A 27588-nucleotide genomic window follows, 5' to 3' on the forward strand; every position below is an offset into this window, starting at 1 on the left:
AGCTGTTAGAAAACATCAGAAAACGTAAGGAAATGTCAGAAAACATCCCCAAAAGACAGAGAACGTGTCCTCATTTACCTCCGGCGCGACTGTTGCGTTTGAGTTTTGAAACCTTGTCAGTGAAGCGTCTGAAAGAGACTCATGACTCATTAGCACTGTGAGTCACCTCCAGGTGCTTCACAGCAAACTAGAGCAAAAATAACCTTTCGCCCCATAAAACTACAGGAAAGGCAGTTCGGTACTGACATTTGTGCCATGAGGAACTGCAGCGTCGTGAACTCATTTGCTCCACAGTGACACACAGTTTCATCCTCGTAGGTTTTGTGGATCAATGGTGAGGCTGCTTCTTGAACCTCCCACAGAATGACTGCAGTGCGGGACTACATGAGTAGCACAGGTGAGTCATCCACCGAGGAAGCGGCATGAAGGTAAAACAAACAAACAAACAAAAAACAAGCAGAGGCAAGTGCATAAAAGCATCATGGAAATTAGTGTCTGAATTATCCTCTAAATATTACAGCTGCAGGTGAAAAGTTTCTCCTGAGCACTGTTTAGAATTCTGACATTTTACAGGTATATAATGTAAATTTAAATGCACACCCACATGGCAGAGTATATTTCCTTATTTTTTGAATTGGTTACTGGGCTGCTAACATAAGGATTATAGTATAAAAATAATTCAATGGGCTGATTCCTGTCACCCTTTTAAATGAATAATTGCAAGATAGAACATCAAATTACCTGATTTTGGTTAACATTTTACATTTCAAATGTTATTTTAATGTGTTAGGATGACATAGTATTGTTGGTAATTGCATCAACTCAGTATTGTGTGTTATTTGAACTCACATTTCTGCTTTAGTTGATCTGAAACTAAACTAAAACTTGATGTAACCTAATGAAAATGGGTTGACAGTTTTCTTCACACTAAATTTAAGATTTCAAGTCCCCCATCACATGTAAAACAGTCAATGGTAAATCATTTTACTGCTGAATAATAAATTAATTTATTAAAAAGTTTGATTGGAGGAAGTTCACTTTTTAAAATGTCTTTCAGCTTAAAACGCCGTGAAAATCGAGTTCACAAAACACAAGAAATCCTTTTAAATAACATGGAAACATGGAGCTAGTTTCAACGTTTTTATGGATCATCAACCTAAAAATCTGCGCTTTCTTACCAATCCTTAAGTAATTACAAATACCTTTGATTTAAGCAGAAAAGCTAATTTCACTAACTCAATTCGATTTGTTGGTTTAACATAATTTCATAAGAAGCTGGTTTAACTCAAAAAGATTGATGCAAACTGCTCAGGGTTTTTTTTTTTTCAATCAAAACATGATTATTCATTTAAAGTGTACTAGAAGCAGTTTCAGTCCAGTGGTGTATTATTCTGACATAATTGTGGCAGTTTACTAAATTCAGCTAGTTCTCACTCTGTCCTCCTAATGTGAAAAATCACCCATTTATCTCTCAATTCCAGATGGAGCTTTTAATCTGTGGGTTTAAAGAAGAGTCACCACAGTAAGAGGCCTGTTTAATGAGAGTACTTTCATATCTCTTGCTCATTTTTTTTCAATTTTGTATATCTTTATCACCATCCTCTGCTTTTCTCCCATCTCAGCCACTCAGCTTTTCTCTTGATTCCATTCTAAAACCTAATCCGTGTTAAAAAGTCACCTGTCATGAGCACCCGTATAGCTCAGCGGGTTCTTGAATTATAAAATAAGTTGTTATATATAATTTTGGTAAGTATCTTAGCTAGCTGTTGAGTGTCAGGGGAGAGGAGTGTGAAATGTGTTTTTCAGTTACAGTATAAATTCAGACAGAAGAATGTGTCTTTTTCTTGGCATGTGGACAGGAAATGTCAGGCTGTCCTCCGTCTCTGGGCCTCCCCTGAATAAACAGACCTTCTGTTTGGGGCCTTCTCCTGAGAGACACTGAGGGTTAGTGCAGATAGATGATGGAAAGGAGATATCTGACTTCATACGACACACAGCACAGCTAGATGAGGATACTGGCTGCGAACATAAACTGTTACTAGTGTAGAAATAAATCCAGAATGTGCATTACTAAGTAGGGAGGTATATGAAAACAGTATTGGTGGCACATTTGAATTCTTATCATAAAGGTTTTGGAAAAGATTAGTCTAAAATGCTCTTAACCTTTGTGTCATCCTGCGGGTCAAACTGACCCGTATTAAAGTTTGAAAATGTGGGGAAAAAATGTATTTTGTTGTCCACATTTTCAACATTTTTGGGAAATCTTTGAACATTTTTTGGTGGAGAAAAAGAAATGAAGAGTTCATTTGCCAAAACAAGTAACTCCGTTTTATAAATTTTTCTGAAAACTCATTTTTTTATTGTTTACTTGAGATAATAATAACACTAATAATTTATTTTTTCTCTATTTTGTCATGTATTTTTCTACTGAGTCAGATCCACTCAACTTCAGTTTGATTGATATTATCTCAAGTAAACAATAAAAAAAAAGTTTTCTGAAAATTTATCAAAACGGAGTTATCTGTTTTTGCAAATGAACTCTTCAAATGTTAAAAATGTTGAGACATTCACAAAAAAATCGACCAAAATCCAGCAAAATTCGCTGGATTTTGGTTGATTTTTTTTGTGAATGCTCTTAAATAAAACATTAGAAATTTTACTGATATATATGTAATCATATTAGATATTTTTAGGATTTTTTTAGAAGATTTTTACTCATTTTTAAAAAAATATTTACAATAATTTTCTTGCCAAATTTGGGGATTTAAAAAAAACTTTTAAGTTGCACTTTTCAGGAATGATTGGAATTTTCTTCCTGAAGGTTTTGCAAATTTTCAGAAATTTTGGGAATTTTTTGCAGAATCTTTGGATTTTTTTCAGACAAAGAAACAATATTTTTGGTGCCTGTAAATGAGGACATTGCATTTGAACTGATTTAAATTCTCATGCACTGAGAGTTAAAGTTTCATATATATATATATATATATATATGTGGTAATGTGTCAGTTTACAGACAGGACATAGAGTAGGCCTGTGCTCTATGAATAACTCCGTTTCCTCTGTTGCTTTGTTATCTTGTGCTGCATCACCTCTGTTTGACTTTCATTTTGGCTCCGTCTATGAGTCAGATCTAGCCTTTTTTTATCACTCCCTGCTGCCCACTTTCTTCTGTTCTTCATCTATTTCTTTCCTCTCCCTCTCCGTGCCTCGCTGACTGTCGTTGGCTTTCTTCTCCAGACGGACCAATCCATCCCGACCATCCAGGCCTCGGTGAGCGCAGCGAGGGAGGGCGGGCTGCGGTGGATGAGCATTCCTGTTGTCTCTGAGGTGACGGCGACACAGAGGAGCCATTGATAGCGCCACTGGACCCCACAGTGTGCTCATGCTGGAATGCGTGATATTGTGACAGCTCAGTCAGACAGAAACAGAGCAGTACAGAATTCTTTAAGTGCGCTGAACTTCAGTTTTGAGCTCGTCATTCTTCTTCAGACAACAGGGGAGTCAGCAGGCGTCTGTTTTGGCGCCTTATTGAGCTACACCAGTGACTTAGACACTCAAAGCAGCTAATTATCGTGGCCAGGAAGGTGTAGCTAAATGATTTGTCTTGAGCAACTGCAGTGATCCAGCAGCTTCAGCTAAGTCAACAGGAACTGGGTGTGACTGAAAACTATCACTGCTGAAGCTGCTTTTCATATCTGTGTCACTCTTAGAAGTCGCTACAACTGTTGGAGCGCTCTGGGAAAGTTTTGAAGGCTTTCCCACATGCAAAAGAGCGCATAAATAAGGTCTAAATATTCAGCAATGTGCAGCTTAAATAGCACCAGTGTCTGCTGGTTTTATTTCTGTGTTTGCTCCACTCTGCTCCCGCCCAGAACACAACTGGCCCGGCTCTGCACCGGCCAGCTGAACCCCCCCATGGCTCCGTCTATGACTCAAGCCCGGCGGTTGCACAGAATCGCCCCTTTGTGTCGGTGAAGAATGTATCTTTTCTGAGTTTTTTGGAAAACAGAGGCAGAGAAAGAGAGTGATGGGGGCATGAGTAATTGAGACGGATTTAAATCTGATGACATGTGATTTATGCTTCCTTCAGAGGCAGGATATTGTGGCAGCGGCGTTCACTATTGATCAAACTGCTGCTGTTAGCCTTGATCATTCAGAAGAATGCTGTGAAAAATTAACACCAGACACCAGTGGCACATATGTTTTAACCAAACTCCACTTGTAAAGAAGAAGATATATTTCCAAGCAGTGTGTTTTGCCTTGATCAAGAGAAACACTTGTGGTTTCAGTGACTCCATGCAGTTAATACTGTACGTCCTCTTATCCGGTAAGACCAGCGTGGCCTAATGAGATCTTGTAAATATCCCACAGTAATACCATGCAATTTCCTGTTTTGCATGGAAAAACATTAATAACATGAGAGATTCAGAGTAAAGGAAGGAATTCTTATTGAAGCAAACAAGAATCTTGGAAAAACAATGAGTTGGACAACATTTTTAACAATTTAATAACTGTCGGGGCTGTTTATTTATCTCTGAAATGCTTTATATCGTCTTATAATGTATAAAAACAGTGTTTTTGTAGCCACACAGGACACTGCAGAAACTGTCAGCGTGACCTTACAGTTACAGTGTGCAGCAGATGCAAAAGCAGTGTCACTTCAATGTCAAATGATTCAAACTGAATCACCTCTCAATAATTCCACTGGTCATAAACTGAACAGTAGGCGTCTTATTATGACAAACTATCAAAACTAATGTGTGAGAAAGACTGTGATCAGTGGAACAAAAATGAGCACACCAGTGAGCCCTAAATTCATGAATATGTTGATAAAATGAGCTGTGAATTTTCTCTGTTATTGGATTTATGGGATCTGTCTGTCTGCTTCATGGCTCCACATGGGAAAAGAACGGCAAGAGGAATTCAGCTCTGAGACTTCGGGAAGGAGGAGAAGAATACAAGAAGATCGATGACCAACTAGAAATCAACTCAAACACACTTAGAGCAGTGATCAGGAGGTATAGGATGAGCTGTAGTCACCATAAAAAAAAAGAATAGTTCAGAAAACTTAAAATTTCAAGGCAGACTTTTGCAGTAAAATGTTTGAATTGTCTCAACGATTTGCTCATTCATTGTCCTAAGTCATATTTCATTGTTGTATCAGTTACATTTACATTGTTCTGTACATAGTCACTGCTATTTCTTCACTTGGCCAATATAATAAACTTGTTTATTGGCCGAATAGTGTGATTCACAGAACTACCAAAAGCTAATCACCCTCACAATCTCTTTTTTTTTTTTTTTTTGCTTTTTCTGGCTTGAGAGACAGGAAAGAGGGGAGAAGAGTGGGGGAATGACCTACAGCGAAGGGCCAAGAGCTGGATTCAAACCCATGAGTGCTGCAAGGGGACTCTGGCTCTGTTTATGGGTCACACTCTCAACCTGTTCAGCTGAAGTTGTTAGCCAAGGGAAAGAAAGCATGAGGACGTGCCCTTGCTGTGTACTCTGGGAAACCCTGTGGTATTTTCCAACTTTGAAATTACAATTTTAGCTTATTCACATTTACAAATTTAGACATAATGAGGTACACACGATTGGTCTGATGTGTAGTTTCAACTCAAGTATACCTATTTTAATTTTCTTGTTCAGACAAATCAGAATACCAACTCTGCTGAGTAGACTGTAGTTTTTTTTTTTTAAGTGTACAGGCGTCCTAATACATTTCTTGGTGAGCAGAGAGTCTTAATGTGGAATGCCACAAGGTTGTAGGACAGATGTTTCAGGTGTCTTTTTTTCTTCTAACTTCTGAAACAATAATGAAGTCTTATGCAATGATCTTCTAAGACTGTTTCAAACCGCTGTGGATATGAAGTAGCTGAAACAAACTGAGACATGAGGACTTGGCAGGAGTCTCTTTATGTGTGCCCTGGAGACAGATGATGATGCTTAAAAGCTGTAAGCACTGAAACCAGCCGTTTTCCTCCCAGACACAGTCTCTCATGCTAGCATGTTCACACAGATGCTGAGCTGGATATGGAAACAAAAACCAAGTATTGTCCGAAGGCTATACTCTTGGAATGCTAATTTATAGCTAGCATCTCCAACTTAGCACTCACTTTCTTTAGTGTAATAATTCCCAAGAAGACTGATCTTCCTGCTGGTGTGTGTTTTGTTGACGCTAATTAAATTAAGTGGAATGTAGCCTGGCAGCAGGTGAGGCACGTGGCAGAGACGGATGATATGACTGAGAACAGCGACTCCTCCATGTCACCTCCAAATTTGTGCATTTAAACAGCATACAAAGCAAAGAAGCAGGAACACCCGCAGACCGAATGCTGAAACTTTAGCTTAAATACGCATTAGAATGCTCAGACTTGTGGACTCTTGAGGCCCAAAGTGTCCTTGCTTATCGTGACTGTTTTATTGCATTATATGTAAGCCTGATCCTGTTTTAAGGCAACTTTTAGCATGCGGTTAGCAATAGCTGCATTTTTAACACCGAGCATCCGGAAATTGACGTGCAGCGGTTGGCGAAGCTGTCTATGTCTGCAGTTCAAATGTGTGGTGGAGCTCCGATTTAGACAGCTGTGTTCCACCCTGTAATTCAAACGTCAACTTAAACCTCACTGCTCTGGAAGGAGAGTGACAGGAAGAGGAGCAGGCCGGGTGTTAGCTTTCACAAAGATGTGTGTGCGTGTCAGAACATTTGTCCGTGTTGTTGTATGTAAATGTGAAATCACAGTAATGAGTGGATCATGATGTCATACTCTGGGTTTGGTCCTGTGGGCAAAAGTGGAACTTATTAGTTGGCTACTATAAAACATGAGCACACTTTCTGGACTAAACTACCCTTTATTTCACCTTATATTTTTATTTCACAAAGCTCTGCTTATTTCTTTCTGTTTAGTAAACCGATTGTCTTCACCAGTTCAAACTCTAGACCAAAGACTTTCCCACACTTCTTACATTCTAAAGTAGGAGTGTCCAACTCATTTTAGTTCAAAGACCACATTCAGTCCAGTTTGATCCCAAGTGGGCCGGACCAGTTTGTTACAATATGATCAAAACAAAAAAAGTCAGTTTAAAAAAAACTACAAAAGCAAGACAACATATTGCGAAAATGAGACACAAAATGTAAAAAAAAAAAAAAAAAAAAAAAGATAAACGACACAAAATAAAACAAAAAAGAGACAAAAATGAGACAAGTTACAAGGCAACAAAAACAAATGGATAAATGACAAAAACGAAACAGAAAACAAAATGGCACGCAAAACAACAAATAAAGCAAAACACAAAAAAACAAAAATAAGACAAGATATTACAAAAATGAGACACAAAATGACGAAAACATGTCAGCAGTGACACTCCATCGGTATTCCTCTGAATCACCATACAACAGACACTCAGTAACTTACACTATAGTGGGATAGTAATTTAACAACTTCATTATAATTTCGTATGATCACTGACAAGGTAGCGTCCAGTAGCCGCCATTTCTGCATCTATATGAGGTGATGTAGTTTACAGAATTCCAGATTGGACTCTAATGCAGCAACAAATACATGATTCCTTGCCGGCCTCCCGTCCACACACCTCTTCAATTTTTTGTGGTATCTTGTTGTCTGTCTCCTTCAGTATCTCCCTCCGTCACAACCGCATAAAACCTTCCAACATGAAAAATTCTCACCACGAGCTCATTATCATGTATGTACACCCATCAGCCACAACATTATGACCACAGACAAGTAAATAACGTCGATCATCTTGTTATAATGCAATGTTCTGCTGGGAAACCTTGAGTCTTAAAATTCATGTGGATGTTTGACATCCACCAAAACATTGCAGGTCAAGCAACCCCCCCATGACAACATCAGTCCTTGATGCCAGCTGCCACTTTCAGCAGGACAATGCACCCCGACTCAAACTGCTCAGGAATGACCCGGGGAACATGACAAAGCTAAGGGTTCTCTAAGGTACTCTCCAGATCCAAATCTTTTTGAGCATCTGTGGGATGTGTCTGGATCTAGGTAGGTCCCACAGAATTCACTGCCGCAGGACATCCCCAGAGGTCCTGGTTTGATGCCCGACTGGGTCAGAGGAGCTTTAGTAGCATGAAGGAGAAACAGAATATCAGGCAGGTGGTCTGTATGCTAGAAGACACTCAACATGAGCATCAGAACCTGAGACTTAATGGATTTTGCTAGAAGGAACATTTTCTTTTGATTGATTTTGGCAGAACATTTATGTAAGACTGAGTTTGACAGCCTTCCTCCCAGAGTCCAAAGAGATGTTGACATTATTCGGTGATTCTAAATTGTCTTTGCTCGATTGTCTCTCTGAGTTGGCTCTGCGATAGACTGGTGACCTGTCCAAAGTGTCCCTTTCCTTCACCCTAAGTCAGCTGGGATAGTTTCCAGCCAACCTGGAACCCTACAGAGGATAAAGCGGTGTGTAGATCATTTAAGACTTTCCCTAAGAAACAGTCACCAAGAACAACACACCACCAGATATTCTGTCATTTTTTGAAAACATCTTTCACCTAAATTTAGCCCAGATTTCCAAAAACAATATTTTAGAACCGAGCCTCCACCGTAGCCTGGAAAGCACTGAGGACCGACTTCACAATACTCTATTGTGTCTGGGCCAACACTCGGCTTCCTGGCGGGTCAGAATCCACGGAAACGGGAGCGCAGTCCAAACAAAGCCACAGGGATTGACTTCTTTCATGTACCCCTTAACCCAGTCCTTCATACATCAACCTCATCACACCACTCTCTCCCCGCTTCAAATGATCAGTCCCATTTCCTGGACAGTCATCTCCAAATGCACATCTGGCTTTCATGAGATCAGGAGTCTAACCTGGATCTGTCCTCCAAAGCAGGAGCCAGAAGAGTCACGCTCCGGGTGAAGTTAAATCACCTTTACATCAATCCATACTCAACGTGTTTAAATGTGTTTATCCTGGATGAATGCATCACCCCTGAGTGACAGTAATAATAGAGAGTTGTTGAACACAGAATGAGTTTCTGTGTCTGTGAGGAGTTTAAGCTTCTTGCCTGCTGCTGTGATTTGTGAGAAAGCAATTTCCGGTGGAAAAAAAAACAACTTTCATCTGTCTGAGACATCTCCTCCTGTCTCTCAACCCCTTCTCTCTCCTAGTCTTTGGCCAATGAGTGTTGTGTTTTTTGGTTTTTGTCCAATTTTATCAATGCTAGTTCTAATTTCTAACTTAACTTACTAATATGGGACAAGGACCCTTTTACGTAATTCTTGATGGAGACACTTGATGACTCACTTTCTCCATGCTTAAGTTTTCATTGTGATCTGAAACTTGTCAACAGGAGCTGCTCGCCCTCCTGGATTCACACAGCAATGACAATATCTCTCTTTCTCATGTCTGTTCTCGACTTCCCTCCTTTCACATCTGCTTCTCTTCAATCACCTCCTCTTTTCCCCTTTGCTCATAGCTGGCGGCTTTTTCTCCCCATCCTCTCCTCCTTTGTCCACCTTGCTTCCTTTTCCCTTTGTTCTCCTGTGCTCCCGTTTTACCACTTGCCGAGGGATGTTATTAATTTTTAGGTATGACATTTATTTGTCAGATGGACATCATGAACTCCTCAGTGCAGACATTTGGGGTTTCCGTTCATTCAGAGGAGCCTTATATTTTAATGTTTTTATCCGTCAGTATGGAAACAGCCGGCGTCACCAATAACCCTTTCTCCATTAGGTATAAGTAAAGCCACAGACATACACTGGAAAAAATGCCCCTCTCAAAACAAAACAAAAAAGCTTATTTTTCAAGGAACTTTTACCCTTTAAATAAGTGAAAAAATCTGCTAACAGAACAAGTGAAAAATGGCTTAGTCAGATTTCTTGAAATAATATATGATATTTAGAATACAGAAATCTTATAATTAGCTGGGAAAACTTATTTTAAGCTCTATTTTACCAGGATTCTCAAGCTTAGGTCTCTTAAAATAAGCCAGACATGCTAAAAAATAGCAGTTTTTCCTTCAAAAATAGATTTTTGCTTTCATGTGACCTCCTAATTTGAGATGCATTAAACTTATTTTGAGTTTTCTTGTAAAATACAACTCAAAACAAGATAATTTCAAGATTGTTTGACTAAACAAGATATTTAAGATGCATTGTCTTAGAACGAGTCCTTCCATCTTGCTGAAGTGTCACTTGTTAAATGAATTTATCTTAAATCAAGTGGGATGAGACATTCTGACTAAAAATACGACAAATAGATTTGGTAAGATTTAGAGTTTTTGCAGTGTACCTGCTGAACTAGATGAAACCATAAAGATATGAAGCGCCACAGTCTTATTTAGTCATGCCTTGATTACAGTGAGTAAACTGCATGTCCATCATTACTCCTGTTTAGTGGAGATTTGCATGCAATCAGCACACACACACACACACACACACACACACACTATAGAGTGAACCTATGAGCTTTCATTTCAGACTTTTTAGAATTAGATTCTGATTTTTCAACAATCCATCCATTATCTATCCACTGCTTTATCCTTATTTTTGTTAAGATCCTGCTCCAGGCCCTGTTCCTCTCCCTCCTTCCCCCTCTTTTTCCTTCTTCCTTCAGTGTGTCTCTCTCTGATTGCAACAATGTGATTCAGGTGCGCCAATCAGCCCATTCAACTCACCTGTTTCCAAGCACACCTCCAGCTATATAAGCCTCGTTCCTTCACTCACTCCCCACCAGACTATAGACTGTTGTATCCCCACTTGGACTCTGCTTTTTTTTTCCCCTTCCCCCCCCCCCCTGGATTTCCCACATGGACTCAGTTCTGCTCCTAGATTCAGTCAGCCCCGTTTCTGTCTTCAGTCTGTTGTTCTTGTCTCCCATCAGCTCCTGCCTGCCTTTTTCTTTTTCTCCTTTTTTTCAGTCCTGATTCTTGTGAGTACCCTTTCTGATAGTTTAGTTAGTTCTGTGTTAGTTGTTCCCTTTAGTTAATTGGTGAGTTTTTATAGAGAGTTTGGTTTTGGTTTCCCTTCTTGTGTTATAGCTCTTAGTTGTTTGAATAAAACCCTTCCGTATTTACCTCCTGTTTCTATGCACAGGGAGAACATGCAAACTCCACAAAAAGACACAGGCAGTGACATGAACCGGGGATCTTCTAGCTGCAAGGTGACAGTGCTAACCCCTGAACCACTGTGAAAAATATGCACAGACAAACACAAGCAGGACAAAGGCTAACAATGCAAAACCATTAACATGCACATTCACCTATATTTAGCCAAGAAGCACAAACCCACACTGTTAGAAGAGTGTGGGAAGAGTCACAGTGGTTTATTATCAGAGGCCTCAACCTCACATGATGTGCTCAATGTGATTCTTTATCATGTTGCCCCCTTTGATGACCTCAAGCTTGCCTATTGCTGGACTTCTGCTAATCTATTCGCTGTCTTTTTGCTCTTCTATTGCATATATTTTACACATGTACTCTTAGTTTTTACTCATATTGAAAGTTTATGATCTGTTGCACTCTTGCTGAGTGTTCTTTCACCTCACGCTCTATAGTCCTCCTGCAGTCTCTTCCTGTAACCACTTATTGTCTTGGTGGTTTAGGATTTCCAGCATAATTCATGACATAAGTTCCATTAATTAGTTTTAAAGCAGCAGGGGAACTTAAAATTGTAAGCTGAATTAGTCTTTTACAGTTTGGCTTTCAGATGTTTCAACAAAGTAAATGAGTGCAGATCAGGAAAGGCAACATTTTGACGTTACTTTGCTGCTAATGTGAGCCTCAGGAAACAAAAATACAAACAAAAACAGCTGTTCCTCCCCAAGCATGCATCGACATTCATTACCATGCAGTTATTCACGCTTCTGGAGGTCCACCCACCTCCAGCCCTTCCTCTCCTCCCTCCTCCTCTTCCTCTCCATCTCCTTCAGTTCACTTGTCGGCAGCGGCTCAGAGTTGCTTGTCTGCAGTCCTTAACAGATGCAAACTTCACGTCCAAGTGGAAACACACGCTGCAGACCACAGACCGAGGAGGATTTGAGAGAGAGGAGGCGATCTGTGCGACGTGAATGCGCTCCGAGTTTATTTTAAGGTAAGAAAGTTTGACTCACTTTGTTAAGTGCATGAAATTTGCTAAATGGACACGTGAAAGCAACGTCAAGATCATTTATAGCACGTTAAAAAAATCTCTAAGTCACTGCGGTCGTGTTGGTTTTCTGTTTGAAAAAATTCGAGTGCATTTCGGTGCAAAAATAGAAGAGAAACGAAACCGCAGCAGATGTGTCACTTTGCTCTCTTGTAACATCTCTACAGTCAACCTTTGCGTGCTCCCTTGGTAGGCATGTTTTTAGCATGTACTGTGTCCATGAAGATCAGACAACAAACAGTATGTGCATTAATCATAACACAGCTTCATTATTCCATAAAATATGTAAAGAAGAGGAGTCTCAAAGTCTGACCAGCAGAAAACAAATGTCGTGAATGGGAAACTTTTTAGCATTTGACTGAATCTGATCCAACCCTATATCATTGTTTGAAATGCACAGACTTTGAAGTTACTTTTTGTGTACATCCTCTTTGGCAGCACTACTTCTCATTATTTTAGAGGTACAATAGGAGTGACTGTAAGCCCTGTAACATGCATCAGATATCACATCTTGCATTAATTTGCAGCTTTGCTTGTTCTTTTGTACAGTTTCCTAATGCATCTTGAATTTAGCATATGTGAGCTGCTGGATGCCTTGAATTTCAGGAAGATCTAAGTGCTGTGTGAAGAAGTGACGTGATGTGTGGTGGAAGCATTTAAAAATCAATTGGTCACTGTTCTCTTCCTGCTGGGCCACAGAACAACTGTTGTAGATTTGCGCCAGCTCTGAGATGAGTGTGCTGGCAGACAGGCATGGAGGTGGCGGCATCATGGCTTGAGTCATTCAACTGACTCCGTTACTGTATCGCACTTTACTCCTGTATCTGAAAGGGGAAACTCCAAATCTTGCTGGTCTTCACTGGCCAAGAATTGATCTTAATGTTTTAGTGCATATTCTTTAAGCTTCACATGTGCCACCTTACATTTGAGATCATTGAACACCTCAGGAACTTGATAGCGGTTTCAGATTCTCAGGAACTTTCTGTTACTGAATCTCTCCTTATGATCAAAGGTGATGAGGTCTCTAGTGTTCTCTGGAATTCCCTCCCATAAGGTCTCACGCTGTCTGTGTCTTTTAAAATATCACTGAAAAGTTTCTTCCAGGATAAGTCCTTCTCGCAATTGGTTTAATTGTGTATATTCGACTTTATATATTTAACTATGTTGGCTAACTTGCTGTGTTTGTTTTGTCTTTGCCTCTTAGTATTTTACAATTTCGGTGTTTTGTCTGATTAGCTAGATCCTCTTCTTCTGTAGTTTTGCACCTTGTTTGTGTTGTGTTTTTATCTTCATACAACCAGGAGGCTGTGAGTGTGGACTCTGTCTTGGTGCACATCAAATTCATGGCCCTTTAAACAAGCAAAGTTCCTTTAAACAGCCAGAATATATTCGATCAACTGCACCGCCCTGTTTACGTTTGCTATAGGTGGAAGTTTGGAGAGACATTTCCTTACCCTCTTTGTTAGTTAGAGCTTTTGAATAGAATGAGAAATGTTTGCACTTCGCTCTTGTTTGGTCCCATTTCCCTGGAGTTTTGTTGACAGAAGTCTCATACATTAACAAAAAGGAGTTCATGAAAGCAGTGACTGATGGGAAGAGTTAAACCGGGCTGTAAACACTCTGTTTGCTTGCTCTACTGTTGTTTTGCAATGGTTTCTTTACTGTTTGCTCACCATAAAAGAAGTGATTGAACAAGCTGAAGAGGTGTAATGTGCACTGAAATCTTGTCTTGAGTGTTTTTTCTTGTGAGCAATTTGTTGACTCGGCTGAACTTCAAGAAAAGTGAGTAAGAGGGAGTGAGCAGGAAGTTCGTTCATGAGCCAGAGTTCAGATATGAGACGTATGTAATTCTGAACCCACGTCAACACTTTCAGATAGCATACACCTTAATCAGATAACATGACATTTAAAATAGTCTGATGCCACTTAAGACATTTGAATGTTTGCTTTGCAGAAACACACAACCTCATCGTAAGGACCTGGCAGGCCATTGAGTGCATTGCCACGTTGCAGCAGTAGATCCTTGTAAACTGAGTGCATGTTGTATTTTTGAGCAGTGCGTAATGGTCAGGGTGTTCTGACCTCAACCACAGTTTGCTGGTGCTTTTCTCTACACTCTTAAAAAGCAAGTCAAAGGACCCTGTACCAGTACTTATTGAGTGTATGGTTGCAAGGTAAAAAAAACTCAACAAATCTAAGTGAAGCTGCAAGCAGAATTGAACAGGTCTTTGCATCCTTTCTGGTCGGCGAGTCCAAGCTTGTCCACCAGGTGGCACTGCGACCGAGAATTTATTTTGGACTGAAGCATGTACAGGCCAGTTATACATCATTTTCTGTGTCATGTCAAATTGGGGAAATTCTGCCAGCCGCCATTTCCACGCCCTCAGACTTTTGCAAAGCATTTGATAACTTTTCATCACCCATTACTGGTGTACATCCTGGCCAAATTTCTCTGTCGGGGTTACCCTGTTTGAGTTTATAGCTTTTGAAGTTGTCCAAAACATTATACATCATTCAAAATGGCTGACTTCCTGTTGGGTTTTGGGCATGGTTGTCAATTACATTTTGGTGCATCTTGACGAGTTATATATGTATACCAAATTTCATAACTGTAGGTAACACGCACTGGTCATAGTAAATGTTTGAAATTCTCCAGGTGGTGCTATGAAACCACTTCGGCTCACACCTATGTAAATCCCCTGAGATCTAAAACTTTTCACCCGTCCTGATGTATGTGCAAAGTTTCACACATTTTCAAAGTATTTTTAGGCCTTCAAAAGTCCAAAGAAGGAATAACGGTGAAGAAAAATTATTCCTTGCATTTCAATAGGATCTTCTTACCATTCGTGTATTGGACCCTAATAAACTGATTTAAATAGACATTATTTGGATTGATTGAATGGGTTGACATTGAATTGTTGCATCAAGTTGATATTAAGTGTAACTTAAACCAACATTTCTCGATTTGATTCAAAATGAAATTCAAGTGAAGGTAACATGATGAAATTGGCTTTAAACCTTAATGTTTGGGCGCCCAAGTGGCTGAACTGATTGAGTAGGCGACCCATAAACAGGAGCTATAGTCCCCAATGTTGCGATCTGGGTTCGATTCCAGCTGCAGGTTTTCCCCTCCGTTCTTCTCCCTGCTTTCCTGTCTCTACACTAATCTGTCAAATAAAGCCAAGAAAAGGCAGAAAAACCCAAAATATTGAATGAGTATTTCAAGTCTTGTCTGGACAATTTAGGTTAAAATTAGTAATTAAAGAAAACCACATATTTAGGATGCATTTCTCCAGAGATCAAAAACTCAGATACTCAGTATATTACTAGCTGCAGGGAAAAAAGCAATAACAAAATGATGGCTGACACAAAAACAAACAACAAATAACTGGATGGACATAACTATAGGAAAGAATAACCTTTACTGTTAACCTGAAGATGGATTTCTCTGTGCAACACAGAGGGATGGTGAGATGTGAGGCTTTTGAGACCCGATTTTGATGGGATGACTGCATGCATATGGAGTCAAAACCTTTTAACTGAATGAAAGGATTTTATTGACTTATTACTTGATTCTTTGCTTTGGAATCCTGTATGCCAAGGTAATAATGAGCTGCTGTAAGTGTTGCTTTTTACTTCTACTCTCTAGATGTTTCTAATTTGAGTAAATTTCAGATGTTGTAAAAATCTAACTTCTTTCAATAGTCCCCTGACTTATTGTAGTTTTCTGGTTGAACACAACTTCATTGGAGGTTCGCTATAGGTATTTTTTAGTGTATGATGTTGCAGAGCTGACCCACAGTCATGTATTTGTAACTTTGTGTACAAGTGGACGGACGTATCTCCCTCTGAGCCGCTGCCCCTCAAATGTAATCACAGCCCAGTTATCCAGTTTGTGGCTCTGTGGCACCAGATGTTTCAGGGAGAGTGACGGGGAAGAGAAGCATGTTTGAAGTTTTGTTTTTGTGACAGAGGGGAAATAAAACGCCTGAAGGAAAAGCCTAAAATAGAAGTACACATAAAGACAGAAGGTAAAATGTGTTTCTCATCAGCAACCTCAGATCTTTATCTTTCTTTTTTTTTGATGGCTGCAATAGATGTCGTCCGGTCGGTCTTCTCTCCCCGCTGCACGCTGTTCCCATTACACTTTCCAAACCTCCACGTCTGTCTCTGTGTCTGCAATCAGTCCGGCTGCTCGTGTGGAAACAGGCTTTGTTTATGGATGTCTGCAGGTTCCAGTTTAGGGATAAATAACATGTTTAGCAGATCGGAATGTCTTTCTGTGTGGTTCCAACGAGGCCAATTTGGGGAATTAAGTTCTCGAAGTGAATTTATGTGCTGGTATTACACTTTATTTTACATGAGGCTGGATTTACTGCTCATAAAGTCAGTATAAACAGCTGTTAAGGGTGGTAGGAAAATCTGACAGGCTAGAAGAGCAAGAGAAAACGTGTTGATTTGACCACGATAAGGTGTGAATTACACATCAGATGACTGAAAAGTGAGTTAGAGTAAAATGGAGGAAGTTTGAAAGCGGATTTGATTCTCTGTTGCTAATGCTTATCTGTGTCTTACCTTCTTGTACCCCACAGTCCCTAATCACTAACTTAAGCTAAGTATTACAGAGCTGGGAGTTCAGAAGTGGTCAGATAGCAGCTAAAATCCATCCTCCTGTATGCGACTGGCCTCAAAGTTGAATGCTCCTGCTATCAGATGCATCTTTATCATGTTCTTTTCCGGTTTTCCATGCCTTTTATGAGGTAATAAATGAAAATCAACGATCGCCACCTCTTAATAGTTGTCCTGGAGCTCTGGGATTAGTTGAAAATGTATTCAAGACCAGTGCCAAGTCGGAGTGGCACCATCACCTTACGGAAGGTGTTATATCACGGATCCAGATTGGCCTGGCAGCAGTTAATCCAGGGCTGGCTGCATCCTGCAGAGGTCACGTGTTGGGAGCTTACCAGTGCTCCTTTTGCCTTGGATTCATTTCTGCAGCAGGCTGGAAGTAAGGTGTTCAGAGTGGAAACACAGAACCACAGGGCCTCTGGATGTTCTGAGGGAAAATCTATCTTCCCAAAGAGAGTATTTATGGTGTTTAAGAGTACAAATCTGCTAGGATCGGTCCAGATGGCGCATGAGCAAACAGGTTGTTGTTGTCTCAACCAGCAGCCTCAAACCACATGATACAAACCAGAGAAAGAAGTAACGGCGAATGTTTGTTTGTGATGACTTGTATGAATAATTAAAATAGCTGGCAATTTTGACTAGTGGTTGAACTGCGCCAGGATTAAAATAGATATAATTCTAAAGTAGCAGATGAGTCTAAATACACCAAAGACTCATCTAAGCTCTCAGCAAACTTGCATTTTATTTGTCAAGTTCAGACTCTCCTGAATATTCCCATCATGGGCCAGTTTTTTAGTTGCATGACCTGTTTTCTGTGGCTGAATGCTCCTGGTTTAGTTAAGTGTGTCACTGACATCTCTCTCTTTCTCTTCCTGGTCTTTAGCTGGCCCTGTGTGAACTCAATGAAAACAGAGAACCCCCTACCTGGAAGACATCGAAGAACTAAGTGGATTGAAGAAGGCAGAGTCAGAGAGGGAGGGAAGACAAGAGGGGATTAGCAGCTAATCCAGTGCTTGGACAATCCTGAAGGAGCTTTATCATTCCTCCAGGACGATGCAGACAAAACAGTTGCTGGATTACAGCGCTTTACTTTATTGCCCCTTTCAAGAGTGCATCACAGTTCGTCTTTTTCCGCTCTGATTGTTTTCGTTGCCTCTCAAAGCCTTGCATCGTGGGTGCAGAAGAACCAGGGAACAGAGGACAAAGAGGCGAGGTGGCAGGATGTCCTGTGGACGGAGCGGTGACACACATGGATAAACCTTTTTAGTGGGAGACGGTGCGTGGCAGTGGACCCCCTGCTTTCCGGCTTTAAGAGGACGACACTAAAGAAGACATCAGAAGTAACTCCTCTGAGAAGTTGAAACCAAACGGCTTCACTGCCAGTAAGCAACATAGAAGGCACTGCTGTGGTGATAATCGGCTGTTTTGTGAGTCATTTTATAACAATAACTTTTTTGTATGGCACCTTTCAGAAGAACATTCACAAGTAGTGATAAAGGAGAACTTTACTTGAAGGCGAGTCTATAAAAGTGGCTTTAAGAAGTGATTTAAAAGAATCTGATTGGGCAAGCCTTGTCTCCTCAGGCTGGTCGTTTCAAAGCCGAGGGACCCTGATGGAGAAGCCCTGGTCACCTTTGGATTTAAGCCTCAGCTTTGGAACGACCAGGAGGGACCCACCTGAGGATCTAAGGCCACACGAGGGGACGTACGGGGTTAGCATGTCTAAAGTATAGCCATGTGCAAGGCCTGGTGAGCTTTAACCCTCGTGTCATCCTGTGGGTCAATTGACCTGTTTTAAAGTTTGGAAATGGGGGGGGGGCAATTTCACAGTGAAACTTCTGATGTCCACATTTTCAACATTTTTTGCAAATTTTTGAGCATTTTTTGGTTGAAAAACAAGAAATGTTAAATGTTTCTTTCAGAACATTTGGGGATTTTTTTCCTGAATGTTCTTAAAGAAAATATTAGAACTTTTACTGATGTATATGGAATCACTTTAGATTTTATTAGATTTTTTTTGGGGGGGGGGATTCTTTCTTTGAAAATATATATATATATATATATATATTTTAATTTCTTGCCAAATTTGGGGATTTTTTTAAATATATGTTTTAAGGGAAACTTTTGAGGAATTTTCTTCCTGAAGATTTTGTACATTTTTATAAATTTGGGGAATTTTTTGCTGAATTTTTGGATTTTTTTTCAGACAAGGGAGCAATATTTTTTGGTGCTGTAAATGAGGACTACAGGAGGGTTAAAAATGATTAGTAAATTCTTAAAATCAATTCTAAAACAGACAGGGAACCAGTGGAGGGAAACTAGAATAGGGGAGATGTGATGTCATTTTCCTGTGTGATGTAGGATTACAGAAAGTCTCAGAAGGTTGCTGAACCGAAAACAACAAATGTATGTGAAATGTATAATTTATGTATGTAGGATTAAATTCTCCAGTTCATGTCATCCATGCGTTTCGTTGCTGCTTTGCTTCAGGGCATGCAGTGTGTTTGGGTTGCAAAAGTAATTTTAAAAGCACTGCATACACCTCAGATATGCAGTTGGGTGTTAATCCTTGTAGGCTAACCTGAAACCTACATAATAGTGAGAGGGGAAGTCACACCTTCATGAACCTAAAGAGAAACGGAATTATATTTCCTGAACGTAGTTATTGATAAAGTTCAACAGGTTTGCTGGGTTTGGCATGACGTCCAGCTATATATTGTCCTCAAAATTCAGTATTTCTTTTTTTTTTAATTGGGTAAAAAACACATTAAACATACTTCAGCTTCACAAGGCCTCCTGCTGTGGTGATCCTCTTAGTGCTGCAAGCGAAACATAAGTTGAGACTGACAAGAGAACACTTCTCCAAGTCCAAAACAATTAACCCTCGTGTTGTCTTAACCCTCCTGTTGTCCTCATTTGCAGGCACAAAAAATGTTGTTTCGTGGTCTGGAAAAAAATCCCAAAATTCAGAATAAAAAAATCCCCAAATTTCTGAAAATTTGCAAAACTTTCAGGAAGAAAATTCCAATAATTCCTTAAAAGTTTTATTTTAAAAAATCCCCCAAATTTGGCAAGGAAATTCTTGCAAATATTTTCAAAAAATGACAAATCTTCAAAAAAAATCCTAAAAATATCTAAAGTGATTCCATGTATATATCATTAAAAGTTCATTATTAAAAGTTTAAGAACATTTTCACATAGAGAACCAACCTGTCATGCCTCACACATTTTGTGAATGCCTAGGTTTTCCCTCTTCAGAGTGCAGAAAGACTGTATTTAATCAGTGGACACCGCTCGTTTTATGCCATCTTTCCTAAAGTAGAGGTTTATTATCACTTATTGCTGCTAAAGGTCGTGCATAGGTGTAAACATTATTTGTTCAGCAGGAAATGGTACTTGTATATCTTATAGTACCAGAAATGTGCAGAAAGTAGCTTGAAATACATTTTTGAAGGGGAAAAAACAGTGCACTGTAGAATGTACAATGGAAAACTACAAAACTGAACTAAAACAATAAGATCCTTCTCACATCTTTGGAATCTTTGCTCCCACACACAAGGTGCAAAACCTACAAGAATAATAAAATAGATGGAAAACAAAAATAAGAACATATTAAACTCTAGCTTATGTAGGACTGTAAAGGAAAAGTAATTGAATTTTAAGTTGAGTAAAGGTCATTTAGGGGGTTTTCTACACTATTAAACATCAGGGCTGGGTCATTTTTGACCCGAAGACGACACAAAGGTTAAAACTCAGTGAACACCAGTCTGTTTCATTGCTTAGTTTTATTGGCTGGAATCACATGTCGGTGTATTTACAGCTGTGGCTGGATTTTGTATTTCTACAAAATAATTCTCTGAACCAAACCAGCTCCTGGTCAGGCCCAAACTCTCTGACCACACAGGCTGCGGTGTCCACAGGAAACAGGATATGGCCTCGCATTTGTCTCATTGTTAGTTTGCGATGATTAGAAGCTGCTGTTGTGTGGAAGAAGTGAGTTTGGGCATTTTGGACAGATGTGCAGCACTAGCTGTGAATAAGGGGCAGAGAAGGGGATTTAAATGGGGATCTAAGTGGCATCTTGCAGTGTAGATTATAAAGAAAAGCAGGCAGTGGATGAATAGCTGGCTGTGACTCTATGGAGAATGGATTATACACACATTCCCTGCCAACTTAACAACCACATATTTGTGTTTTCTGTCCTCACTGTCAAGGCATTTGACTTTTTTTTTTTCTCTCTGGTTTTACAGTGGACCCCGAAACTGGAATTCAAACTTGACTGACATGCAATCGGAGCTCAGACCTTCTCAACTGATATAAAGGGAAAATACACAACTTTTTCTGCCGCCATGAGTCTGGGAAAACTGCCAGGGATTAAAGGCCTCGTGTCTGGCTCCCAGGGTAAACGCCGCTTCAAGAGCGACCTCTCCGTGGACATGATCAGCCCTCCGCTGGGTGACTTCCGACACACGATGCACGTAGGCCGTGGCGGCGACGTGTTCGGTGACACTTCCTTCCTCAGCAACTACGGGGGCAACAGGGAGCCGGGAAGTCCAGACTCTGCAAACAGCTCCAAGACGACCGGCTTCTTCACGCGCACCTTCAGGCACGTACGGAAGAACTCCGGGCCGCGGCCGCGAGGGGGCTCTCGAGACCTGTCATCGCCGCCACCGGACATCTCACCCATCATCAAGAACGCCATCTCTCTGCCGCAGCTGAACGTGGACTCTCCCAACGGGTGCCTGCAGAGGGTGCTGTTCCCCAGCTCCATCAGCGCCACGGATGACTCCTTCTACACATATGGTGAGATAATGCAGATAATCACCTCCAGCATGGGGACGGGGTTTATGTAAAGCATCTTAACAGCGAGATTATCTTCATTAAAAGTGAGCAGAGGAAATGTAGAGGCAGTGATCAAAATCTGGTGATTTAAGGAGACAACAGGGCGTGATCTCGAGAGTGTAACGGATGAATTCAAATCTAATTGAAGCACAGATTGTGTTTGTGTGCAGTCTCATTTGCATCTAGAAAAGCTGTATGCATGGCAAAGAAAAGTCAAAGCTCACAGTAGAAACAGGGCTGTTTATTGAATTGAGCTGAACTATTTCTACCTTTAAAATGGCCTTCTATGATAAACTGATGCTTGGGTAATTCTACAACTGATTTACTTCAGTTTTCAGCTGGACTTTTGTCCTTTTTGTCACATCATTTGTAACAGAAGGGGCATTATGCTCATTCAAAATTGAATTCCACACCTGTGTTGACAGATATTGCAATTTAATGTGATATCCCCCACCTTGGCGCTATATAAATAAAATTTAATTTAATTGATATCAGCTTTTAAAGCGGACCTTCAGTTCAATGTATTAAAAACATGACCGCCACACATGGAAGAATCATTTACGCAACGTTTAAAACCCCACATCAGACACACTAATGCATGTACAGCTTTGGGAATAATTATTAGATTGCTGTGACCAATGATTTCTGCCTCTTCCTTTGTGATTCTTAGTGGAGCTGCATTGTTTTTTTTTTTTCTCCTAAGGTTGTAATGGAGAGCTGTTTACTTGATTCCATGCCGTTTAGAACCAGCGTTCTGTCTGTATCCCTTTTTAAAAAGCTTCAAAAAGGCTGCCTTATCATCTAACAGCTCTTTTCTTTTCTGCTTTCCTGGGTCATCATTTAATTTTAATTTATCTATTGACTTTATAGCTTATGCAGGAACCCCATTATTTTAGTGGTGAGTCAAAATGTTTTCGGCCCTCAAGTGTGCATTTAGAAAATTTTACATTTAGCTAGGTAATGTATGAATTTTAGAATTTAATAACAATTTAACACTTTACAATGTATTACCAGTATTCAAGCAATATTATCAATTTTGAAGGTCTGTTGTGTAGACTTTGTAAAGAAAACAGTTTGCAGTCTGATAGTTATTTCCAAAGCTACATTGCAGCCTTTGTTACTAATTTCATTGTTCAAAATCACAATTTTTAGTTTGTAATTCATTAATTATCCAGCTCTAGTATGCACACAATATATGTTTTGTTAGGGTTACAGATTTTCATGGAAGTGTATAAATCCTAGTCAAATAGTCCATGCAGCTGAGGCTGAAGATTTTCCAGTTCAAATTTTAGATTTTTTTCATATTTTTAGCTTAATTTTAAAAATTCAATAAGCACTGCTTTGCCACTGTAGGCTGGCCTGGTGTGTGGCAAAATTAATTTTAAATAGTGCAAGAAAAAATGAATTATAAGTATTGACAGGACGGTGATGAAACAAAATGCTTGTGTAGGTTTGATCACGTGATCCCCAAAGCATTAAAGCCCAAATCTGTGAAGTTTGTACATGTAATAAATATTAACTCTTTGATGCACAACATGGATCAAGAGATGTCCATTTTCCGTTGAATACGGGTCACTTTTGAGGCTTGTTGTGCATCAAAGGGTCAAATGAAATGTAGTAGGTGTGTCTTTCTGACAAAACTGAATACAAAAAGGTCGCACAAAGTCAAAAAAGTTCCAGAACCCATTGCTAGATGTGACCCAAAAACCATGATCAGTGACCTAGATATGGGCCACCGCCCAGTGATACAGCTGCCCCTGTATGAGTCAACACAAATCAAGATAAAAACTGGTACAATGATGCATTAAATCATTATAGTGCCTGTTCTTACTGTTGACTCTCCAGCAGACTTGGAGCAAACAGTGCTGTAAATGTCAGTGAAGGCACAAATAGAGTGGTGAGGTTGCCCTCCTATCAACATCATTCCCACATTCCTCCGGGACAACCGGCAAACACACGGCCTTCTTCTGAGTCATCTGGAATCACCTAGGCAACACCTGTACACAGTTGGGTCTATAAACACAAACACACACTGCTGCTCTGGTAGGAGAGTCGTATTTTATCTCGTCTTTCCTGTCATCTGTGTGTGCGTGACTGCGTGAATGAACAACATAAACACACCCGTCATTCTATCTGCTCACCAATCGGAGCCTATCGGGCAGCAGGGTGAACAGTCTGGACTGGAAATCCCCTTTCCCTCTCCAGATTTATTACCCAGTTCATGAGGAATTTGCTCAGAGTGATGTTGACTGGGAACATGGAGCCACTGAAGTGAGGGATGATGGGAAAACTGAGTTTGGGTTCATTGACACACATCTTTTCCCTCATCCACCACTGCACATTTTTAACCCTGTAAAACGCATCGCTGCAAAAATACATCATACACATACATTTGCAAAAAAAGAAAACATATTTATTTTAGTTATCTTCTATATTTGGGTTTACAATATCTACAATCATTTGTTTCATTTTGACTCGTTTTTTTCTTTGTCTGTCCGTCCTATATTTGAGTTTTATATATATATATATATATATATATGTTTATTTAGATTTTTTTTTTCATTTTTTTTCCATATTTGTGTATTTCCACACACACACACACACACACACACACACACACACACACACACACACTATTATTGTTGTTAATATTTAGTTTATTTTTTGCTCTTTTTTTTTCGATATTCAGGTTTTACAGGGTCAACATTAAGTCTCACCAAGTACTGTGAAGATGTTTTAATTTGCTTTTACACTTGTAATTTTAAACTTATCAACAGAACATTATCCCATCCTTACTCAGCTCCCTGTATAAAACATGAATCCTCCTCTGTTGCTGTTCTTTCCCCTTTTTTCTGTTTTCAGTGGCATCAAACTGCTGTTTTCTTTTCTACTGCCTGTCAGTTGTAACAAATGTGGAGGACACTCAGACTTAGAAGTTGAAGTTTTGTGGGTTAGTGTGGGTGACAATACACAAAAATACACCCTGTTACTGCTGGGTTGTTGCATACTGCCACCCTGTGGTGAAGATGGTAAACTGCTGCACAAAACTGATTTGACAGCCTCTTACTTTAAAGTCCCATTGTTATTTCGCCATCAGTTTCTTCTTTAAAACATACATGTCTGGTGCTTTGTTTCTGGTAAAGAGGAAGAAATGATTGAAGGTGATGTCCTAAGCACATTTTGTTAATTTTTTTTTAAATTTGGAGATGGTTGAGGTTGCAAAACTGGAGCTGTAAACACAACAGAAGGTGTTAGAAATTTACTAAAGCATCACCCAGTGTAAGATATTTGAACCGCTGTTCTAAATTAACAGTATTGCTAATTACCAAATGTTTTTATCTTTCTGTAATGGTTAATCCACCAGTATGTGCAAATATAATTATTGCTATCCATGACTATTCAAATTTACCGTTTTACCAAAAAGCTCAAAAAAGGAGAAAAGCACATTATTTGATTGAGATGCCAAACTACAGTTATTTGCTCGTATTCCTGAACAGAGAAAATAATTTTAGTGGTTGCACGTTATTCTTGATTAATTTCTGACTGAGAATTCTAACGTGCTGGCTCAAACTTGGGTATAAAAATGTGAATTCAGTTTGAAGTTCCTCACTCCTGTTAAAAATGAAGCGTTGGGAACCCACAGTTATGTGCCGAATAAATAACAGTACAATTTATATTTTTGGAAATAATTTTGGACAGATTTTTGATGACAGATGTTCCAATAAATTAAACACTGTCTTTAATCTCAGTTCACCCAAAATGTTGAAAAGGTGGAAGTTTTCACTGTGAAAATTTATTTTTTTCCCACATTTTCAAACTTTCAAACGGGTCATTTAACCCGCAGGACGACACGAGTGTTAATGCAATATTTCACAAATGTATGGGGTGTCCGAACAACATTTTCCACCACTGTAATCATCCTGATCCACATGTTTCCCTCACTGTCAGTCATATATTTATTTCAGATCATGTCTGGTGCTTCATAGTTTTCTGTTGTGTTTGCAGGTCTGCAGTCTGGATTCGTCACTCTGCCTCGTCTCTCCCACCTTGACAGACAGTTCCAAGATGGAGACGTCCGTAAAGGGTCTCTACCGGAAGGCGGCGGCATCACCCTGACACGCTCGGACTCCCTCACCTCATTCACCGTGGACCTGGGCCCTTCTCTCATGACCGAGGTGCTGAGCTTGATCGACAACCCCAGCTGCCTCCAGACGGCCAATCACAGCCCAGCAGCAGGTGAGGAGGAGGAAAAGAGAGAAGGATGAAGATGACGACAGCTCTCTAACGGAGACGCCCGTGCAGACCCCTGCAGTGACTTCACCGAGCACCTCTGTGTGCGTGGGTCGTTCAGGCGGAGTAGCAACAGCAGGCGGACCGATCAGGAGGAGGAGAGGAGGCCTGTACGAACACCTGAATGTGTCCGCTGGGTCTCCTCTGAGAGCAGAGCCTGGGATGGAGACAGAAAGGTTCCAGAGGGCAGCTGACGTCCTGTCTCGTCATTACGGTGGAGGGTCCTTCACGAGTAGAACGAGGATGAGCAGCAAGCGGCTCTCCAGCTTTTTCCCCCGAGCCACAAAACACGCTGTGCCTTGAATGAGGAGGAGGAAGAGATCAAAGTGTAGATGTTCAAACTCCTAAACCCTTAAAACATCCATCCTGAGTCAGGAAAGATGTAATGTGTGATGTTCTGTTGTTCCTCCATAGAAACATTTCTCCTCCTCTTACAGACATGGTAAGTCATTAACTACAAGATACTGGTCTGTGTTCAGGTCCTGAAGGAAGGACGTTTATTGTCTGTCTTCTACTACATTCAAGGTGTGATATATTACAGATTTATTGGATTACTTTCAGGATATAGACATCTAACACTATGTAATCACAACGTTTACCAACACAATATTTTTACATCCATAAATGTTAATGGTCTGAACCTGGGATTTGAGGAACACAGTATTTGGGACTTTTTTCTTTGTAAATCTGTCATTAGGGAGCTAAATCCCTTATTTCTTTATTTTTCACAGTTGTACATTTCTAATATTCATCCTAAATCTATGACAGCCTCCTGTAACCTGTATAATATTCACCTAGACTTAATGTTGTAAAAAGATTGATTGTAATAAAAGATTGATTTAAAAACAGACTCTGTTGAAGAAATCTTTTCATTCCGTTACGTGTTGTTCCTAGAATTTCTAAAAGTAGAATAGAAGGCAGAGCCCTCAGTTATTAGCTCCTCTCTGGTGGAATCCGCTCCGAGTTTGGGTTGGGAGGTGGATACCCTCTCTCTTTTCAAGATCAGGCTTAAAACCTTCCTTTTTTGACAAATCTTAGTTAGGGCTAGCTGGGTGACCATGAGGGGATCAGTTGGAGTCTTCATTTGCACAACCGACTTCCTCTTTGACGTCCTTAGTTCTGCCCTAGTTCTGCTGCTAATAGGGCTCGGCTGCTGGGGGACCTCTCTTGATGCACTGAGCCTTACTCTAGCTACCTTTATATTAATATATATAACCATTATTACATTGCATTCACTCTGTTTCTCCCTGTGTCCTTTCTCTGAGTGTCCCTTGTCCCAGAGCTGGATGCTTCAGATCTGTGGTTGCTGTCCCACCAACTTCTCTCGTCTCATCATGTCACTGTGAGATGCTGCTGCTGACCTTCCTCCAGCCCACTGCTTCAAGCTGCTCATTTCCACCAGTCTACTCTGTATTGATACTCTCATCTACATACTGCTTGAATTTAACTGCCAGTTATACATGTAGTATATTTAATGACCAGAGCCGTACATCATGACAGTGAACTATGAATCAATTTCAATGTTGGCTTGTACTTTCTACGTATCATCTAACTTATCATGCATGTATCCAGTTGTCGTATGTTCCTTGTTCCCCACCCTCCTCTTCACCCATGCCTTCCCCTCTCTACCTCTCAACCCATCTGGCCAGCAGCAGATGGGTCCCCCACATAAAGAGCCGGGTTCTGTTC

General features: G+C 40.1%; 1 protein-coding gene and 1 long non-coding RNA gene across 2 annotated transcripts; both read left to right on the plus strand.

The window, feature by feature from the left end:
- The first annotated feature begins 1 nt into the window (after position 1).
- LOC127531513 (uncharacterized) lies at positions 2-5055 on the plus strand. The gene is made up of 3 exons (XR_007938628.1): positions 2-397; positions 1482-1522; positions 3238-5055. It is a non-coding gene; the product is annotated as an uncharacterized LOC127531513 (long non-coding RNA).
- Positions 5056-11910: 6855 nt separating this feature from the next.
- Positions 11911-26749, plus strand: cdc42ep1b (CDC42 effector protein (Rho GTPase binding) 1b). The gene is given in 6 exon segments (XM_051940947.1): positions 11911-12084; positions 17651-18149; positions 21018-21570; positions 25615-25859; positions 25861-26143; positions 26176-26749. Coding segments are annotated over 4 exon segments (1038 nt in total). The 5' UTR covers positions 11911-12084; positions 17651-18149; positions 21018-21116; the 3' UTR covers positions 26232-26749.
- The last annotated feature ends 839 nt before the right edge of the window (positions 26750-27588 follow it).

Source organism: Acanthochromis polyacanthus, chromosome 21 (genome assembly GCF_021347895.1).
Source record: "Acanthochromis polyacanthus isolate Apoly-LR-REF ecotype Palm Island chromosome 21, KAUST_Apoly_ChrSc, whole genome shotgun sequence".
In the NCBI taxonomy this organism is placed as follows: domain Eukaryota; kingdom Metazoa; phylum Chordata; class Actinopteri; family Pomacentridae; genus Acanthochromis; species Acanthochromis polyacanthus.